At 53.6% G+C, this 17,016-nt stretch overlaps 2 protein-coding genes across 2 annotated transcripts; one reads left to right on the forward strand and one right to left on the reverse strand.

Moving 5' to 3' along the window:
- The first annotated feature begins 3,336 nt into the window (after nucleotides 1–3,336).
- On the forward strand, nucleotides 3,337–13,665 carry PIAS3 (protein inhibitor of activated STAT 3). Its single transcript, XM_007459359.1, has 14 exons — nucleotides 3,337–3,445; nucleotides 7,070–7,487; nucleotides 7,647–7,731; nucleotides 7,967–8,017; nucleotides 8,246–8,336; nucleotides 8,838–8,972; nucleotides 9,192–9,297; nucleotides 9,870–9,943; nucleotides 10,078–10,238; nucleotides 11,003–11,136; nucleotides 11,217–11,385; nucleotides 11,534–11,667; nucleotides 11,874–11,911; nucleotides 12,474–13,665. The coding sequence occupies exons 1-14, from the start codon at nucleotides 3,422–3,424 to the stop codon at nucleotides 12,738–12,740; spliced, it is 1,887 nt and encodes a 628-aa protein (XP_007459421.1). The 5' UTR covers nucleotides 3,337–3,421; the 3' UTR covers nucleotides 12,741–13,665.
- Nucleotides 13,666–13,698: 33 nt separating this feature from the next.
- On the reverse strand, nucleotides 13,699–16,245 carry NUDT17 (nudix hydrolase 17). The gene is given in 9 exon segments (XM_007459360.1): nucleotides 13,699–13,731; nucleotides 13,733–13,832; nucleotides 13,944–14,096; nucleotides 14,483–14,619; nucleotides 14,848–14,946; nucleotides 15,185–15,277; nucleotides 15,413–15,438; nucleotides 15,677–15,860; nucleotides 16,060–16,245. Coding segments are annotated over 9 exon segments (1,011 nt in total).
- Between the last annotated feature and the right edge of the window lie 771 nt (nucleotides 16,246–17,016).

Below are 17,016 nucleotides of genomic sequence, written 5' to 3' on the forward strand. Positions count from 1 at the left end.
GTGGCTGCCACACTGATCCCTCCCAGTTCCTTCTCACAGCCCACCCCCTGCTGGGTTATGCTGGGTCAGGCAGCAGCGGTTTGGCAGTGGAGACTGACTGGGCTGAGAGAAGAGTGGGGAGGGGCCGTCGTGGAAGACAGGGGGCCACTGGAGGGCTGCAAAGCCTCGCTCCAGGGTCTGGCCAGGAAAAGAGCAGCTGTGTAGATTAGGTCCTAAAGAAGATGAGGGTCAGCTTCGGGGTTTATGTGGATGGGCACAAGACTGCTTTAAGGTTGGGAGAATGAAGAGAGGAGGAATTGATGGGGAAAAAGAAGGGTGCAGCTGCCAGAAGAGCATCAAAATGTCCAAGTCATTTCTATTAAGGGGAACAGAACCTCTCTTTTCCTTTCTACCCTTAGAGTTAGCAAAGAATAGAAAAGGACTGTTACGTTCCTTATTATATATGTAGTGTGGGGTGGGAAGAATGAAGAAACTGCTGAGAGAAGGGTCCAGAGAGGGGGAGATCATTTTGCTAAGTTCAAGTATGAGTCAGGAAACAGCTCTGGTAATGGAAGCCAGGCCCTTGGCTTCCTCTGGAGCTCCTGGAAGCTGATCCCAGGATGGCTGAGCTGTGGGAATGGTCAGTGATGTTAATGATAACACAGAAGTGGAACCTTCTCCAGCCCCTGGTCTTCCTAAACAATCTCTCTCTATACAACCCCATAAACTGTTACTCCAACACCCCCAAGCCCTGAAATTTTCCTTGATTTCATAAATAAATCTTTCTTTCTCAGAGTAACTCTAGTCTTAATGTTCCCCTCTTTCCTCCTGGGCTGTCTCTTCAGTCGGACTTCAGTAGGGACTTACTACTCCTGCTTCACTTCCCCTTCGTGCTCCAGGCTTCAGATGTGAGTGCATGCGTGAGAGTAGGTGAAGCTCGGTGAGCCATGATGCAGTTCAGACCATGTTTTTGAATGCCCTCGATCTGAAACTTGGTTCTGATCTGCAGGTTCCCTCCTTTGTCTGGTAACATTACTTTATTAAACTGATATTTAAAGGGCCTACTAAATGCCAGGCACTGGGTATAGAGAGAGCTTGCAGGCAGGATCAGACTCAGGCGCCCTGGTTGCTAGTTTTTTGTTATCCTGTAGGGATGCTAGAACTTATAACTGCAATTAACTGTTTTTTTTTTTCCTTGTGAATTTGTTTTCAAATGAGTTCCCCCATCTCTCTCTCTCCTTTTTTTTAATCCTCCCTCTTCTCCTTCCCCTGAAACCACTGAAAATTCTAGAAGATAAAACTAGTCCATAGTAACTTTTGATATAGAGGACTTAACAGAACAAAAAATGAGCTCAGGGGGCTTCCCTGGTGGCGCGGTGGTTGAGAGTCCGCCTCCCAATGCAGGGGATGCGGGTTCTCGCCCTGGTCCGGGAAGATCCCACATGCTGGGGAGCGGCTGGGCCAGTGAGCCATGGCCGCTGAGGCCCGCGTACCGCAAAAAAAAAAAAAAAAAAAAAAGAGCTCAGGGCCTGATGAAGATTCAAGTGTTGGAGGGAGCAGTTGGGATTTAGAACCAAATACCGGAGCTTGAGGTTCCACCATTGCCGGCAGCAGAGCAGCAAGGAAAGAACCTGAGTGTCAGGAGAGGGCAGACATCCTCCCTAGCGACAAAATCCACAAAGTAGTTGGGTATGGTCCAGTTCAACAGGTACCTAGGGATGTTGGTATGCTGGCACCTTCAGTCTTACAGCTGTGGGGTCTCATGGGAAGGATTATACAGAAGGTTTAAGCTAAATGAGAGAATTACTCATATAATTTATTAAAGCACTCTTTCTGTATGCCAATTATTGGTTTAACCATCTTGCTGCGGCTAGACTGAGAACTCCTGCAAGGATTTTATGTCCTCACCACCTAACAATCTTTGAACAGCATTCAAATATTTATTGAACAAATGACATTATCACTTAGGTCCCAGCCGACTAAGTATAAAATGCTATGAACTTTTCCAGTACCTAGTTTGGGTAAACTGCTCTCACGTTGGTACTTTCAAGGGACCTGCCTGTGAGTGATTAGCTTAGTTGAGAATGGGGCCTCTGGAAGGTCTACGGCTTTGGAGGAAGGAGAGCAGGCAGTTCAGAGTGGCAGAAAGGTGCCCTTTTTGGGTGAAAAAACCTCCCCTCTGTTCACTTTCAGCTACTCCAAAGCTGTGGGGTCTCTGGTGACAGTGCATTTGAGGTAGGGGTTAGGGGACCACAGGCAAAGTTAGGGTTTAGGTACACTTTGGATTTTAGCAGCCCGTGTTTTCTTACCCTTAGGGAGAGAGACTCTAAGTAGGAACCTCTTTATGCGATCAGATTCCTGTTCCACACCGTCTTATTTGCAGCATTCTTCCACCTCAAGCGCATACGCGAGTTTGCAAGGGTCACAGCGGTAGTGAGAATGGGAGATAAAAGAACTTCTCTCCGGATCCACTCACTAGAGGAGTTAATCTCTCCCGGCCGGGCTCTGAGTCCCTGCCCCTCCCGTCTCAGGCTCCGCCCCCTCCCCACTTCTCCCGCGGTCCTGGCGGGCTTACCCAGGAGGGGGGCGGCCCTAGCCCCAGCGCTGGGCCGGGCGGAGCTCCCGCCCAGGCGGAGCTGCGGCTGCAGCGTCCAGCTGCCGGACCGACCTCCAGCCGGGCAGGCTGCGGGAGCGGCGCCGGGCCCCCTCCCCCCACCTCTCCAGCCCACCCTCTGAGCCTCCCGAGCCCCCTCCCCGCTCCCTGCAACTGTGCTGGTAAGTCCCACTCTCCGCACCAAACTTTTTTGCTGCCGAGTTTGAGTCCTACCGCCGGACCACGAGATACAATGTAATTGGGGGGGAGGGGGTGAATTGAGAATAGGATGAACTCTTCACGACACCATAGCGTCTCTAAAATGGATCAGATCTCCCGCATTTCCCGAATTGGTAGAACTCTTGAATTTAGATGGTTAAACTTGTAGGTAAGGAGCTGAGGGTATTTCCTCCAACTTCGCTACCCCCTCCCCCATTTCTCTGAGATTTAGCCCTTCCCGATACTTTCTCTCCATATTCCAAGTATCTTTGGCTCCCTAAAAGCTCATCCCTTCTCAACTCCGGCGTGGCAAAGCCCCCTCCCCCAGGTGCTTCGGGTCCACCTCCTTTCCCATTCCCCCTGGGACCCCGCGATCCTTCGGGCGGTACACTCCCTCCGGGTCTACCGGTCTGGAACACCGGCCAAAGACGTGCAGGGGCTGGGTTCGGCTGTGGAGGGAGGGGCTGAGGCTGGGTCCAAAACCCGGCGGGCGGGGCCGGGAAGGGGAGGTGTAGGGGGCCGGACTGGGCGGAGCAGGCGGCATTTGCGGCCGGCGCCGGGGTGGAGAGTTGTGCGCCGGTCCCTGGGCCTGAGCTCGGGCTCGGGCTCGGGCGCCTGCGATGTCTCAAGATGGCGGAGCTGGGCGAATTAAAGGTACCGGCCCCCTCCCCCATCCCCATCTGGACTGAGCCCGGCTGTACGCCGAGTCTGGGAAGCGACCGAGACTGGGTGCTGAGGGCTCGGGTGGGGACCGGAGACGTGGCGGGGACTGGCTGCCGGGGATGGTGAAAAGTGCCTGTGGGCGACGAAGGGGCTGCGGCGGGGCTCCGGGGGCGGGGCCGCGGGGCAGATATAGGGGTGGGGCCGAGGGGAATTGCCGCAGTTGGGGGCCGAGGCGCAGGGGGCGGGGACGCGGGGTAGAAGTCGGATTTGGTAGTAGGGGCAGATGTAGGAGCAGGGCCAGGAGGAAAAGCTGCTGTAGAGGCAAAGGGGGCGAGTCGATCAAGGGCCAGAGATGCGACAGTAGGGGGCAGATGTTGATTGTGACTGGGGGGCAGATTACGGGTAGGCTCCTCGGGGGAAAGGCGCTGAGAGGATAGAGGCTTTGGGGCTGCTATTGGGATCTGAGCCTTGGGAAGTACCAGTAGGCGGTGAGATCTAGGGGGCGGGGCTGTGCGGGGCTAGATCGAGGGGTGGGGCAGAAGCATCCTGGAGGCTGAGAGGAAGGTCCTGCCTTAGTGAGTCGGTATCTTTGGGCAGAGGAGTGTGAAACTATGAGATAGAAAGAGAGAAGTTCTTGACAAAGCTAATGGAGAAATAAAGACAGGACGGAGGAAATTAGGATGGGGAGAAAGGTAGAGGAGCAAGTTTTTAATCATATTCCTCAAAAGGGGCCCAAAGCCATAATGTCTCCTATGAGGGGAAGAATTGTGGAGGGCTAGGAAGGCCTGCCCCGTGGCAGGGTCTCCTAGAGATTCATAGAAGTGAGTCCTTTAAAGAGAGAGCTTACCACTACCAGAGACTTGAGGATAACCATATCCGAGGACATCTCACAGAACCTTTAAAAACCATGGGGTTCATCCCCCTGTCTCCTGGCTTTATTCTGCCTTTTGAAATGGAGCCATTTTCTTGGGAGGGCCTGAGGTCTAGTTACTGGATCTAGCTGCCTAGGAGAGCATGCAATTCTGCACCCTGGCTCAGGGGCTACTCACTTTCTCCTCCCCCTCCCAGGGCCTCTGCTTAGAGCTTTCCTCTTCTCTCTTCCACCCCTGTGGAGGAGGGGGAGGATCACTTATTTTCTCTGGGTAGGAGAGAAGCAGGATATTAGTTCCTGGCAGATGGAGTAAATGGGTAAACAGGAAGGATACCTGGATTCTACAATTCGCTGTTAACCTCTCACCCCAAGTTTTGGTCCTGTTTCTCTCCCACAAAAATAGGACTGAGGGGAGGGTGGTTATGTAAATGACACTGAGAAAGGATTTGGGGGAGTTATGAGCATTGAACGCTGACCTGAAAACCCTGGCCACAAAAGCTTCAGAGGCTTGGGGAAAATAGCTGAGGTAGATCGAGGTGTTGGGAGGGGTGGGCCGTGGGGCACAATCCTCCAGCCACCTGGCCCCTTTCTTCTCTATAGGGCTGTCTGGCCTGAATCCTCTTCTCCCCCCTCCTTCTCCCTGTCTCCTATCCTCTTCCCAGGAGCTGGGATGGATCTGAGTGTCTGAGAAAGCAGGAGAGGAGATAAGCAGCTTACAGGAGGGTCCAGGCTCACCGCAGGGATGGAGGGAAAAGGCTGTAGTGGACTCAGAGGTGTGCTTTGGGGTGGCATGCTGTCTGCACCCTGCCCTCACCTGTTAAACTGCCAGGCATGGGGAGATAGGGCTGCTCAAGCCTGGGGGGCAGTGGTGAGAGGGCTCGGGTGGGGACCGGAGACGTGGCGGGGACTGGCTGCCGGGGATGGTGAAAAGTGCCTGTGGGCGACGAAGGGGCTGCGGCGGGGCTCCGGGGGCGGGGCCGCGGGGCAGATATAGGGGTGGGGCCGAGGGGAATTGCCGCAGTTGGGGGCCGAGGCGCAGGGGGCGGGGACGCGGGGTAGAAGTCGGATTTGGTAGTAGGGGCAGATGTAGGAGCAGGGCCAGGAGGAAAAGCTGCTGTAGAGGCAAAGGGGGCGAGTCGATCAAGGGCCAGAGATGCGACAGTAGGGGGCAGATGTTGATTGTGACTGGGGGGCAGATTACGGGTAGGCTCCTCGGGGGAAAGGCGCTGAGAGGATAGAGGCTTTGGGGCTGCTATTGGGATCTGAGCCTTGGGAAGTACCAGTAGGCGGTGAGATCTAGGGGGCGGGGCTGTGCGGGGCTAGATCGAGGGGTGGGGCAGAAGCATCCTGGAGGCTGAGAGGAAGGTCCTGCCTTAGTGAGTCGGTATCTTTGGGCAGAGGAGTGTGAAACTATGAGATAGAAAGAGAGAAGTTCTTGACAAAGCTAATGGAGAAATAAAGACAGGACGGAGGAAATTAGGATGGGGAGAAAGGTAGAGGAGCAAGTTTTTAATCATATTCCTCAAAAGGGGCCCAAAGCCATAATGTCTCCTATGAGGGGAAGAATTGTGGAGGGCTAGGAAGGCCTGCCCCGTGGCAGGGTCTCCTAGAGATTCATAGAAGTGAGTCCTTTAAAGAGAGAGCTTACCACTACCAGAGACTTGAGGATAACCATATCCGAGGACATCTCACAGAACCTTTAAAAACCATGGGGTTCATCCCCCTGTCTCCTGGCTTTATTCTGCCTTTTGAAATGGAGCCATTTTCTTGGGAGGGCCTGAGGTCTAGTTACTGGATCTAGCTGCCTAGGAGAGCATGCAATTCTGCACCCTGGCTCAGGGGCTACTCACTTTCTCCTCCCCCTCCCAGGGCCTCTGCTTAGAGCTTTCCTCTTCTCTCTTCCACCCCTGTGGAGGAGGGGGAGGATCACTTATTTTCTCTGGGTAGGAGAGAAGCAGGATATTAGTTCCTGGCAGATGGAGTAAATGGGTAAACAGGAAGGATACCTGGATTCTACAATTCGCTGTTAACCTCTCACCCCAAGTTTTGGTCCTGTTTCTCTCCCACAAAAATAGGACTGAGGGGAGGGTGGTTATGTAAATGACACTGAGAAAGGATTTGGGGGAGTTATGAGCATTGAACGCTGACCTGAAAACCCTGGCCACAAAAGCTTCAGAGGCTTGGGGAAAATAGCTGAGGTAGATCGAGGTGTTGGGAGGGGTGGGCCGTGGGGCACAATCCTCCAGCCACCTGGCCCCTTTCTTCTCTATAGGGCTGTCTGGCCTGAATCCTCTTCTCCCCCCTCCTTCTCCCTGTCTCCTATCCTCTTCCCAGGAGCTGGGATGGATCTGAGTGTCTGAGAAAGCAGGAGAGGAGATAAGCAGCTTACAGGAGGGTCCAGGCTCACCGCAGGGATGGAGGGAAAAGGCTGTAGTGGACTCAGAGGTGTGCTTTGGGGTGGCATGCTGTCTGCACCCTGCCCTCACCTGTTAAACTGCCAGGCATGGGGAGATAGGGCTGCTCAAGCCTGGGGGGCAGTGGTGAGGTGATCTGAGGGTTGCTGAAATGGGACTTAGATGTCCGTTTGGCCAGCTTCGCTGTCTGGCAGTAATCCACTGACTGCAAAGCACCTTTCTGATTAGCGCTGGAGGGAAAGTGCATTGCCCACCTAATAGCTCAGCCCGTGTCTTTGGCAGGACAGCCCTGTGCAAGGTAGGATTCTCAAGCTTCTCTGGTCTCCACAGCACATGGTGATGAGTTTCCGGGTGTCTGAGCTCCAGGTGCTCCTCGGCTTCGCTGGCCGGAACAAGAGTGGGCGGAAGCACGAGCTCCTGGCCAAGGCCTTGCACCTCCTCAAGTCCAGCTGTGCCCCCAGCGTCCAGATGAAGATCAAAGAGCTTTACCGCCGACGCTTTCCCCGGAAGACCCTGGGGCCCTCCGATCTTTCTCTGCTCTCTCTGCCCCCTGGCACCCCTCCTGTAGGCTCTCCTGGTCCTCTAGCTCCCATCCCCCCAGCCCTCTTGGCCCCTGGCACCCTGCTGGGCCCTAAGCGTGAAGTGGACATGCACCCCCCTCTGCCCCAGCCTGTGCACCCTGATGTCACCATGAAACCATTGCCCTTCTATGAAATCTACGGGGAGCTCATCCGGCCCACCACCCTCGGTATGGCTCTTTGTGATCCCTGGGTCTTCCTGGACTCCATGCCTCTTTCCCAAGCCTTTCTTAGGCTTTAGTCCTGTGGGATCAGCACCCTGGAATAGGGGCAACTTCTGTGGCTGCCTGTACATGGGCTTGGGAATAACTGCCCCTTTGTGTCCTCAGCATCCACTTCTAGCCAGCGGTTTGAGGAAGCGCACTTCACCTTTGCCCTCACTCCCCAGCAAGTGCAGCAGATTCTCACATCCAGGTACATCTCTTTCAGTCGTCCTGCCTCATCCTTGAGTGGTTACCCTTAGACTCTGCTCTCTGACTTTCTTCTCTTCTGCCCTGCCCTCCTTCCTCTCCATCCTCCTGCACCTGCTTTGTCCCTCATCCTTTTGTATGTCCCTTCTCTATTCTCTGGACATCTAACTTTCTGTGTCTCTTTTCACCCCTGCCCTTCGGGGCCACATACTGACATCTCTCCTCCCTCCCTCTTCCAGAGAGGTTCTGCCAGGAGCGAAATGTGATTATACCATACAGGTGCAGCTAAGGTGAGTTGATTCTCCCTCCCCTCAGGGCTCCCACTGAGGGTGGGAATGAAGTTAAGGGTATGACAGTTACTCCTAGGAGATACCCTGCTCTGCCATGTCCACCCCAGGCCTAGGATTCTTGTTTGGAAGCTGAAGGCTACAGATATCCATGACTGATTTTCTGAGGTTGCCTGCCTCTCTCTGCAAGAACTGTCCCCCACCCTTTCATCTTCTCTCATCTCTTACCAGGTTCTGTCTCTGTGAGACCAGCTGCCCCCAAGAGGATTACTTCCCCCCCAACCTCTTTGTCAAGGTCAATGGGAAACTGTGCCCCCTGCCGGTAAATGCTCTTCCCTTCTTCTGGCAGTAACCCCTTCCCTGTTTTAGTTCCTAAATGTTACATCTATTATGAAAGAGGCATGCCTGACATTGTAGGTGCTCACTCTACTGACTGAATCAATATAATCTAGAGGGTACCAAGATAGGGCTGAACAGGGTTCTCTCAGAACCCAGAGGGGGGATATTAGTTCAACTCAAAGGTTCAGGAAATATTCTCAGAAGTGATGACCCTAGATCTGAGGGTTAGAAGAAGTGGGGTATCCCTACTCTTCCTCTTCAAGAACTCAGTGAGCAGGTTCCTATTTATCTGGTCAGTGAGTAAGTTCTCCTTTTCCCCCAGGAATGAACCCTGCTGCCAACCCTAGAGAGTGCCCCAGTTTTTTGAGTCACTGAATGGGCCCCCGTCTCACTCATCTCAGCGAGTGAGCTGACCTTCTCTCCAGAAAGCGAGTGACCTAAGACAAGGTGTCTTAACCAGGCCCTCCCTCCCTCCCTCCCCCAGGGTTACCTTCCCCCTACCAAGAATGGGGCTGAGCCCAAGAGGCCCAGCCGCCCCATCAACATCACACCCCTGGCTCGACTCTCAGCCACTGTTCCCAACACCATCGTGGTCAACTGGTCATCTGAGTTTGGACGGGTGAGCGTGGCTGAGGCAGGGAGCCTCGAGAAGCCTGCAGGGAGTGAGAGGGGATCATCCAGTGCACTGGGCTGGGGAAACATCTTTCTCTTCATGGGTCTCTCTGCATTAACTTGCTGTCTCTGGCCCTCATGTGACAAGGTGGGGGGCTGCTGGTGGTGGTGGTGGTAGTGGTGTACAAAGCAGAGGCTGATTGTCTCCCCCCGCACCTCCAAGTAGAATTACTCCTTGTCTGTGTACCTGGTGAGGCAGCTGACTGCAGGAACCCTTCTACAAAAACTCAGAGCAAAGGGCATCCGGAACCCAGACCATTCCCGGGCACTGAGTGAGTAACATCCCGTCCCTCTTCTCTCTGACCAGGACCCAATTCTTCTTGGCCCTCGAGACTTTACAGTTAAAACTCATACCCTCTTATGACAACTTACTTCACCTCTCACATGAACCCCAACCCGTGCCGTACCCCCATTACCAATCTTTGTGGTTGAAAAGTGGGGCCACTTCAGGCGTTGACACCCTTGCATTACCAGTTATACATCTGCTTTGCACCTCGCAGACCTTAACTCCAGCCCTGTTGGAATATGGGTTCTCCAGACTAGAAAGTGTCTTTAAGTATCATCAACACTAACCCTCTTGTGATGCTTCAATTCCCTCTAGGTCATCTCTGCCAAAGTGTCACCCAGCTGTACTTAAGCATCTTCAGGGATGGGGAAATCTCTCCCCGCCACCTAGCCTTCGTAATGCAGATCCCAGACCACCCCCATGTGACATCCCATTGGCCCCCAAAGGCGCTCTACCCAGCTGCCTCTCAGCCAGAGCCATCTGCTTCTGGCCTCACCACCTCCCGGGCTTCTCTCCAGCCTTGCTGACCCCATGGCTCTGGCCCCACTCTTGTTTCAGTCAAGGAGAAGCTGACCGCTGACCCGGACAGTGAGGTGGCCACTACAAGTCTCCGGGTGTCACTCATGTGCCCGGTGGGTACAAGGGAGAAGAGAAGGGGGAGGAGTGGTGGGTTAAACCTCTAGACTCAGATGAGGGTTCGCAGGGCTATTAGAGTGAGGCTCTCTGGGACATGGGGACTCTGACCAGAGAACTTGTCTCTCCTCAGCTAGGAAAGATGCGCTTGACTGTCCCTTGTCGGGCCCTCACCTGCGCCCACCTGCAGAGCTTCGATGCTGCCCTTTATCTACAGATGAATGAGAAGAAGCCAACATGGACATGTCCTGTGTGTGATAAGAAGGCTCCCTATGAATCTCTCATCATTGATGGGTAGGGCCGTTCTGCATTCAGCTTCCTTTTACCTAGGACATCCACGAGGACTGGCCCCTGCCCCCATATATAAATATATATCTGTAACTTACTTCTCCTCCCAACTCTTAACATATCTGTCTCTTTTATATAAATATTACCTATCTATCTATCTCTCCCTCCAACATTGAGGACTTCACTACACACCGTACTAAGTACTTTGCATGCCTTATCTCATTGAGTCCTATGAGATGCCAGTAACCCTGTGAGACAGGTACTGTCATTACAGGTGAGGAAGCTGAGACCTAGAGAGACTGAGTATCTTGCTCAAAGTTACATTGTTAGTAAGTGGCAGAGCCGGTGTATCAAACTGTTACATCAAACAATTACCTGACCTCTTACTGAACATAGCAATAAAGTTCTTTTGATCTAGCGACTCCTAACCTGCTTCCAGAGCCTACCTTATGATTCTTGTTCCCAGTGCCTCTTTTTGAGGTAGCTTATAGAGTTCTGTTATCTCTGCTCCTTCTGTTTTGTTCCTAGTACTACATGGAACACGTGCTTAGAATGTACTTATTTTAAAACTCGGCATTTAAAATTTTCAAAGCTCTTTTATGCACCTTACTTTATTTGATTCCAACAACTCAGAGAGGTCAGGAGGGTGGGTAACATCCCTAATTTACAGGTGAGGAAGCTGAGGTTCAGGAAGGTGAGTCCCAGAACTCCCTAGCTACTGTTGCAGCCATCTCCCAGCCACATGAATTCCCATCTCTCCTCTCCCCTAGTTTATTCATGGAGATTCTTAATTCCTGCTCGGATTGTGATGAGATCCAGTTCATGGAAGATGGATCCTGGTGCCCAATGAAACCCAAGAAGGAGGCATCTGAGGTTTGCCCCCCGCCAGGGTATGGGCTGGATGGTGAGTGACCCCCTGTCCCCCAGTTGAGCTAAGTCTTGTATGGCCTCTTCTCTGAGACACAGTCTTCTTACCAACCACAGGCCTCCAGTATAGCCCAGTCCAAGAGGGCAATCCATCAGAGAATAAGAAGAAGGTTGAAGTTATTGACTTGACAATAGAAAGCTCATCAGACGAGGAGGACCTGCCCCCGACGAAGAAGCACTGCCCTGTCACTTCAGCTGCTATCCCAGCTCTACCTGGAAGCAAAGGGTATGAAGAAATAGGCTGAATCTATAGCAGAAGGGAGAGGAAGAAGTCAGGAACACTTTCTGATCACTGGGCAAACTCTGGGGCAGAGAGGGCACTTGAGAGGCTGAGCTGGGTGAGGACATCTGTGATTCCTTCTGTCTCCTCACAGAGTCCTGACATCTGGTCACCAGCCATCTTCGGTGCTACGGAGCCCTGCTATGGGCACGCTGGGCGGGGATTTCCTGTCCAGTCTCCCACTACATGAGTACCCACCTGCCTTCCCACTGGGGGCTGATATACAAGGTATGACACTGATCACAAGGCGGGACCGTGCACTGCCATATCCTCCCCCAAACCAGCTCACAACCCTTGCTCCTTTTCAGAGCTTTTTGGCTGTTTTGCAAAGGGCCACAATCCAAGGAACTTCTTTGATTTTGTGTGTGTGTGTGGGGGGGCGGGGGTAGAGGGGTCAGATAGGAGGTTGATTTTAATTTTTCTTCTCCTACCAGGTTTAGATTTATTTTCTTTCCTTCAGACTGAGAGTCAGGTAAGTGGTCCCTTCTCCATCTCAGATCTCTGAAGCTTCCTTTCTAGGCACTGATGGTCCCCCTTACTCTCTCATTTTCCCCAGGGACCTTAATGTGCTTCTCCATGAAGGAAGGAAACTGCGGTACAAGCAGTTTATTTCCCTCCTAGGCCCCACTGGGATTTCTTCGGATTCTCACCCATGTCTTCCTCTGTCCTCTGTTACTTACTGTTCTGTCTCCAGAGTTTTTAGTGTAGTTCTGCGCCTGTCTGCTCACCCCTCCCCACACCCCCAAACCCATGTGCACTTGAGCACCATGACTGCCCCAGCTGGACATTCCACACATTTCAGACGCCCACAGGGCCGAGAATCTAGCAAGCTGGTGGGGCTGTCTCCAGGCAGGGAAGAGGGGTGGGGTGTGGGGAAGTAGGGGAAGGAGTCAGAGGGAGGCCCTCCTGCTTCTCAGAGGATACTTTGGGACCCCGAGGGCTTTATTTATCCCATATGATATTTCTGAGATGAGTGACTGGGAGGCGGGTAAAGTCAGGATAAAATCTTACACCATGCTCTTGATTCCTCCCAGCACTATGGTCCGTCCGTCATCACCTCGCTAGACGAACAGGATGCCCTGGGCCACTTCTTCCAGTACCGAGGGACCCCTTCCCACTTCCTGGGCCCGCTAGGCCCCACGTTGGGGAGCTCTCACCGCAGCACCACTCCGGCACCCGCTCCTGGCCGTGTCAGTAGCATTGTGGCCCCTGGGGGAAACTTAAGGGAGGGGCATGGAGGACCCCTGCCCTCAGGTCCCTCTTTGACTGGCTGTCGGTCAGACATCATTTCCCTGGACTGAGTCCCCTGGATTGTGGAACCGTCACTGCCTCTCAACACTGAGCAAGTATGCTGTGGAGTCTGGAACCCTGGCCCCTCTGACCCCTCAGAAGGGCTTTGGTCAAGGCCAGAAAGATCTTAATGGACACCTGTTTTTGGCCTTATCTCTGCCTGACAAGGCTAGCACCCAAAGGGTTAATATTTAACCTCTTTTAAAGGACATTTGGGGTCTGTTTTTGGAAATGTTCTTTGATGTCCAGCCCATTCCTTTGGGTCTGTTAACCTAGGCAGTGGGAGGCAAATGGGATGGGATGTGAGTTGGGGAAAGGGCTGAATCCTCAGCCTTGACTGTCTAAAGCCTCGTGGGGAAGGGGCCCTTCTCGTGTCCCCCAGATGCCCTCTCTTCCCATTCCCCAAAGCCGGCTGTGTTCCTTCCCCATATCCACTGTCTCTTCATGTCCATTCCGTTCTCTTTGGCCAAACAGACAGCTGGAGTAACTGAGATAGGCAGACACATGGACAGAGAACTCTATTTTGGGTTGCATATTTTTTGTGTGTAAACGAGAAAAACCAAAATACTCCAAAGATGACTTTCCCTGCCTCCTGCTTCCCAGTGTGACTGAGGAGGAGATAAGGCCTTAGCCCTGATCCCCAGGGGTTTGGGAGAAGGGCCTGGCCAATCGCCTGGGTCTCTCTATTTATATATTTAAGTAAGTTCACAATGATGCTTATGCTGACCAGCCTGGAGCCTGAGCTTCTAAAGGCCCATGGCCCTGTGGTTAGGTCTGGCTCATTCTGCACCTTTCCTGGGAGGTGGGAGCACCCTTGTGCTCTCTCCAGTCTCCCTTTTCAGGCTCCTCTAGGGCCGAGGATCTATGTTGTAATTTTACTTTCTATTCCCACAGTTGTAGCAAAGTTCTTACACATAATAAAGGTTGTGGATGTTCTGTGAGTGTCACGGAGGTGGGCTGGGGAGGGGATTAAGCACTTTGCTTTCCAGATCCCTGGTTTGTGTGTGGGGGGATGGTTCTGTTCTTCCCTTCCCACATTCTGTTCTTCCCTTGCAGGCCCTGGGTCCAAGTGAGTTCTACTTCCACACGGTAGGGGTGTCACACTGAGGATTTCCAAGGGCAGTTCTTTCTTCCTTTCTTTCCCCCACACCCATAAAAACACTAGACCATTCAGCCCAACACTGTGGAGTCCTTAAGTCCTTCTTCATCCTTACCTGCTCAGATGCTGTAGCCAGAGCCTGAGGGCAAACTTGGTCCCAGTGCTGACCCTCTCTTTGCTATCTGCCGTGGCTGGGGTCATCCGCAGCAGTGTGGGCGTGGGCAAGACCAGAGGTCGAGCTCCTCCATTCTCTTCTAGTTCCACTGCACTGCAGAACGACAGCTCCTGTCTGGGCTGTGCTTTGTGGCTTAGCCCACTTCCGTATCCATAAGGTCATCTGATCCTCCCAACCACCACAGGAGAGGGGTGGGTGGGTGTTAACCTCATTTTACAGAAAGGAGGGTTAAATGACCTGCCCCCATGAGAGAGTGGGACTGAAACCCAGGTCTTCAGTGCTAGCCAGTTGGACAGGAACCCTTGGAGTATTATGGGCAGTATCTTTGATCTCATGTGCTCTCTTCATTATCAGTTGACACACTCCCTCCCTAAATCTCCCGCACAGCACAAAATTTCCCTGAAGGACGAGGCAGAAGATGAACTTCTCAGTGTGTGTGTGTTCGTGTGTTGGAGGGTTAGGGAGGAGCTCCTACTTACAGGACAGAAGGCGGTAGGTCCTGGGGAAGATGTCTGGGTGTCTCTGTCCCATCCTCTGTGGCAGCCACTGCAGCTGCTACATCTGGTCCCAGCCACATAAGGGCACTCACTTCTCTTGGGTTTGGTTGGATCCGGGCCTGGAGCCAGACATGTTGATCCCTTAGTCATGGCATCTCTCAGAAGACCTGTTCTGGATCACAGCCTACCCACAGGTGGAGTGGAGAGACTTGGGGCAGGGACAAGGGGAGAGGCTACTGGATTTCTTGGTTATCTCTGACCTTCCCTCTCCCTCTCCTTAGTCATAGTCGGAACCAGTCTGTTCGGTTCTCCTAAGCCGCATTTCCTTCCTCTACTGCCAGCCCTACCTGTAGCTGCTGCTGTGACTCCTGGGAAATGACAAGTAGATAGAGAATGATGTGATGGTATTTGGGGAGACCCCAGCTCAGCCTAGGAGGGTAGGCAGACTAGGAGAGAAGAAAACAGCAAAAATGAGAACTTCCCGTCCCTTGTTGGGGCTTTGTAAATGCAGCTGAGGAAGTGGAGAGTAGAAGTGGTGGAGGAGGGACATGGGTAAGGGTCGTGGGCTTGGGGACTCCAGACCACCCACACTCCATCGGGTCCCACGTGGTCAAGGCAAGTGTGGCTGTTCTCTGGGCTTTGGTGGGTTAGAAGCTGTTAAGGGCTCCCAGGTCCCTGTCTCACCTCCCATAACCCCAGAGGGACCCAAAAGAACTGGCCCTGGGGCAGCTGTAGTCCACTCTCCTCCCGAAGCTCTCGAAGTCCTCCGTCCGGCAGCTGGGAGTGAGGGGGCAGGAGGTCAGAGAGGCCGCCGCCTGACACCTCCAAGTCCTGTTTGCCCTTCCCTCAGCCCACACCCAAGGGGGCCCCTCCTTCAGGGCAGGGTGCAGGTTGGGTCAGTGGATTGGCTACCTCTTCATCAGGTTCCACGTGCCCACCTGCAACAACAGTGGGACCAGTAGGTGAATGGTGGTGTTCCTGGTCAGGGACACTCACTGTTTACACCGCCCCCTCCTCCAGTGGGCACAGATGCAGTTGTAGCCCCTTGTGATTATGGGACCTGTTGATACCACATTTCTGGGCCTACTTCTGTCATTCTGAGACTGGGAATAGCACTGTTGGATAAAGGGCAGATTTCTTTTCCTGGACTTAGGGCCTTGCCCTCAGACCGCTCACCTGGGGGTACCCAGAGGTTGGGGGAAACGTTGAGAGTGCGTGTCCTTCGGGTCAGCAAGACAGTCTGATCGCTGGACTGCAGAACGACTGCCACAGCCAGATCCACACCTCGATTCGTGGTTAGCTCGGCCCCAGGAGCCCTGGGCTGCTGATCCAGGGCCGAAAAAGGGCAGAAAGGGGGTCGCTGGCGGGAGGGAGCCGCTGCGGTTAATATCTCAGAAGCGAGGCGGGGCTTTCAAAAACTCGGCGACACCCCGATGGGGAAAGAGGCCACGGCAGGCGACTGGCCCCCATGCCTCTCGCTTCCAGCCCCCAACCGATCCCAGTCCCTACCTTCGGCCCTTCACCCCCCGCCCCCGCCCCGTGTGCCCCCGTCTCCGGACCTGGAGCGGAAGCCTGGCGGAGGCGCCTGGGAACGGCCTGTCCGAGAGGACGAGTTGTCCCCGCTTGAGGCCGCAGTACGTGGGCCACGGCCCGAGCCCCGGCCCGGCGCCCAGTAGGCCACACACGCTCTGCGCGAAGCTCACCGACTCCGGCCGTCCTGACAGAAGCACCCTCGCCGCCGCCATAACACGGCTCTGGGGTCTCTGCGGCCAGCTCCGCGCCCTCTAGTGGCCCAGCGGGCTTCCCCTCGGAGCCTTCCGCCGGGTGGGAAGGAAGCCCGGCTTCCGGGATTTCCCCCGGGAAATTTAGGCTTGACACTTGGGGATGAACCAGGGGTGTGATAGGTAAATGACAAAGGGGAACACCTCTAAATCTTCAGCTCCTCTTTTCCTCCCGCCTTCTGTTTAGGAAAATGATCCCCAGACTGAGTGATTTCTGGATTCACGTGTCATCTCCCACCAGCCATGGGCGGAACGATAAGCACCCCTCCATGGCACTCTGCACACCTATCTGTTATAGCAGGTAACACCTCCAATTAGTGAATTACATCTGTCTCTTAGCCAGATACCCAAGAAACATTTTTGACACCTTCCCTTTTTTGTTTTTCTCGTTTAGTTTATTTACGGTTGTGTGGCGTCTTAGTTGCAGCATGTGGGATCTTTTGTTGTTGCCTGTGGGCTTCTCTATAGTTGTGACATGCAGGCTTCTCTATAGTTGTGGCATGCAGGCTCCAGAGCGCCAGGGTCCTAGGTGCCCCAGCATGTGGGATCTTAGTTTCCCCACCAGGGATGGAGCCGGCGTCCCCTGCATCGGAAGGCAGATTCTTAACAACTGAACACCAGGGAAGTCCCACCTTCCCTTTCTTTCTTTTCACTCAAATGGCAACCAAGTGCAGCAGATTCTACTTCCTTATACTTTCTCAAATCCATGTCTTAATCTCCAGCCACCATTGCCCA

This window comes from Lipotes vexillifer, unplaced genomic scaffold (assembly GCF_000442215.2).
Source record: "Lipotes vexillifer unplaced genomic scaffold, Lipotes_vexillifer_v1.1 scaffold773, whole genome shotgun sequence".
Taxonomy (NCBI): domain Eukaryota; kingdom Metazoa; phylum Chordata; class Mammalia; order Artiodactyla; family Lipotidae; genus Lipotes; species Lipotes vexillifer.

Bases quoted from the DNA above. Each gene is read 5' to 3' on its own strand.
- PIAS3 (XM_007459359.1), top strand. From the start codon at position 3,422: ATGGCGGAGCTGGGCGAATTAAAG. The intron at 7,732-7,966 runs GTACATCTCTTT...TCCCTCTTCCAG, and splicing joins CAGCAGATTCTCACATCCAG to AGAGGTTCTGCCAGGAGCGA. The intron at 11,912-12,473 runs GTAAGTGGTCCC...GATTCCTCCCAG, and splicing joins TCCTTCAGACTGAGAGTCAG to CACTATGGTCCGTCCGTCAT.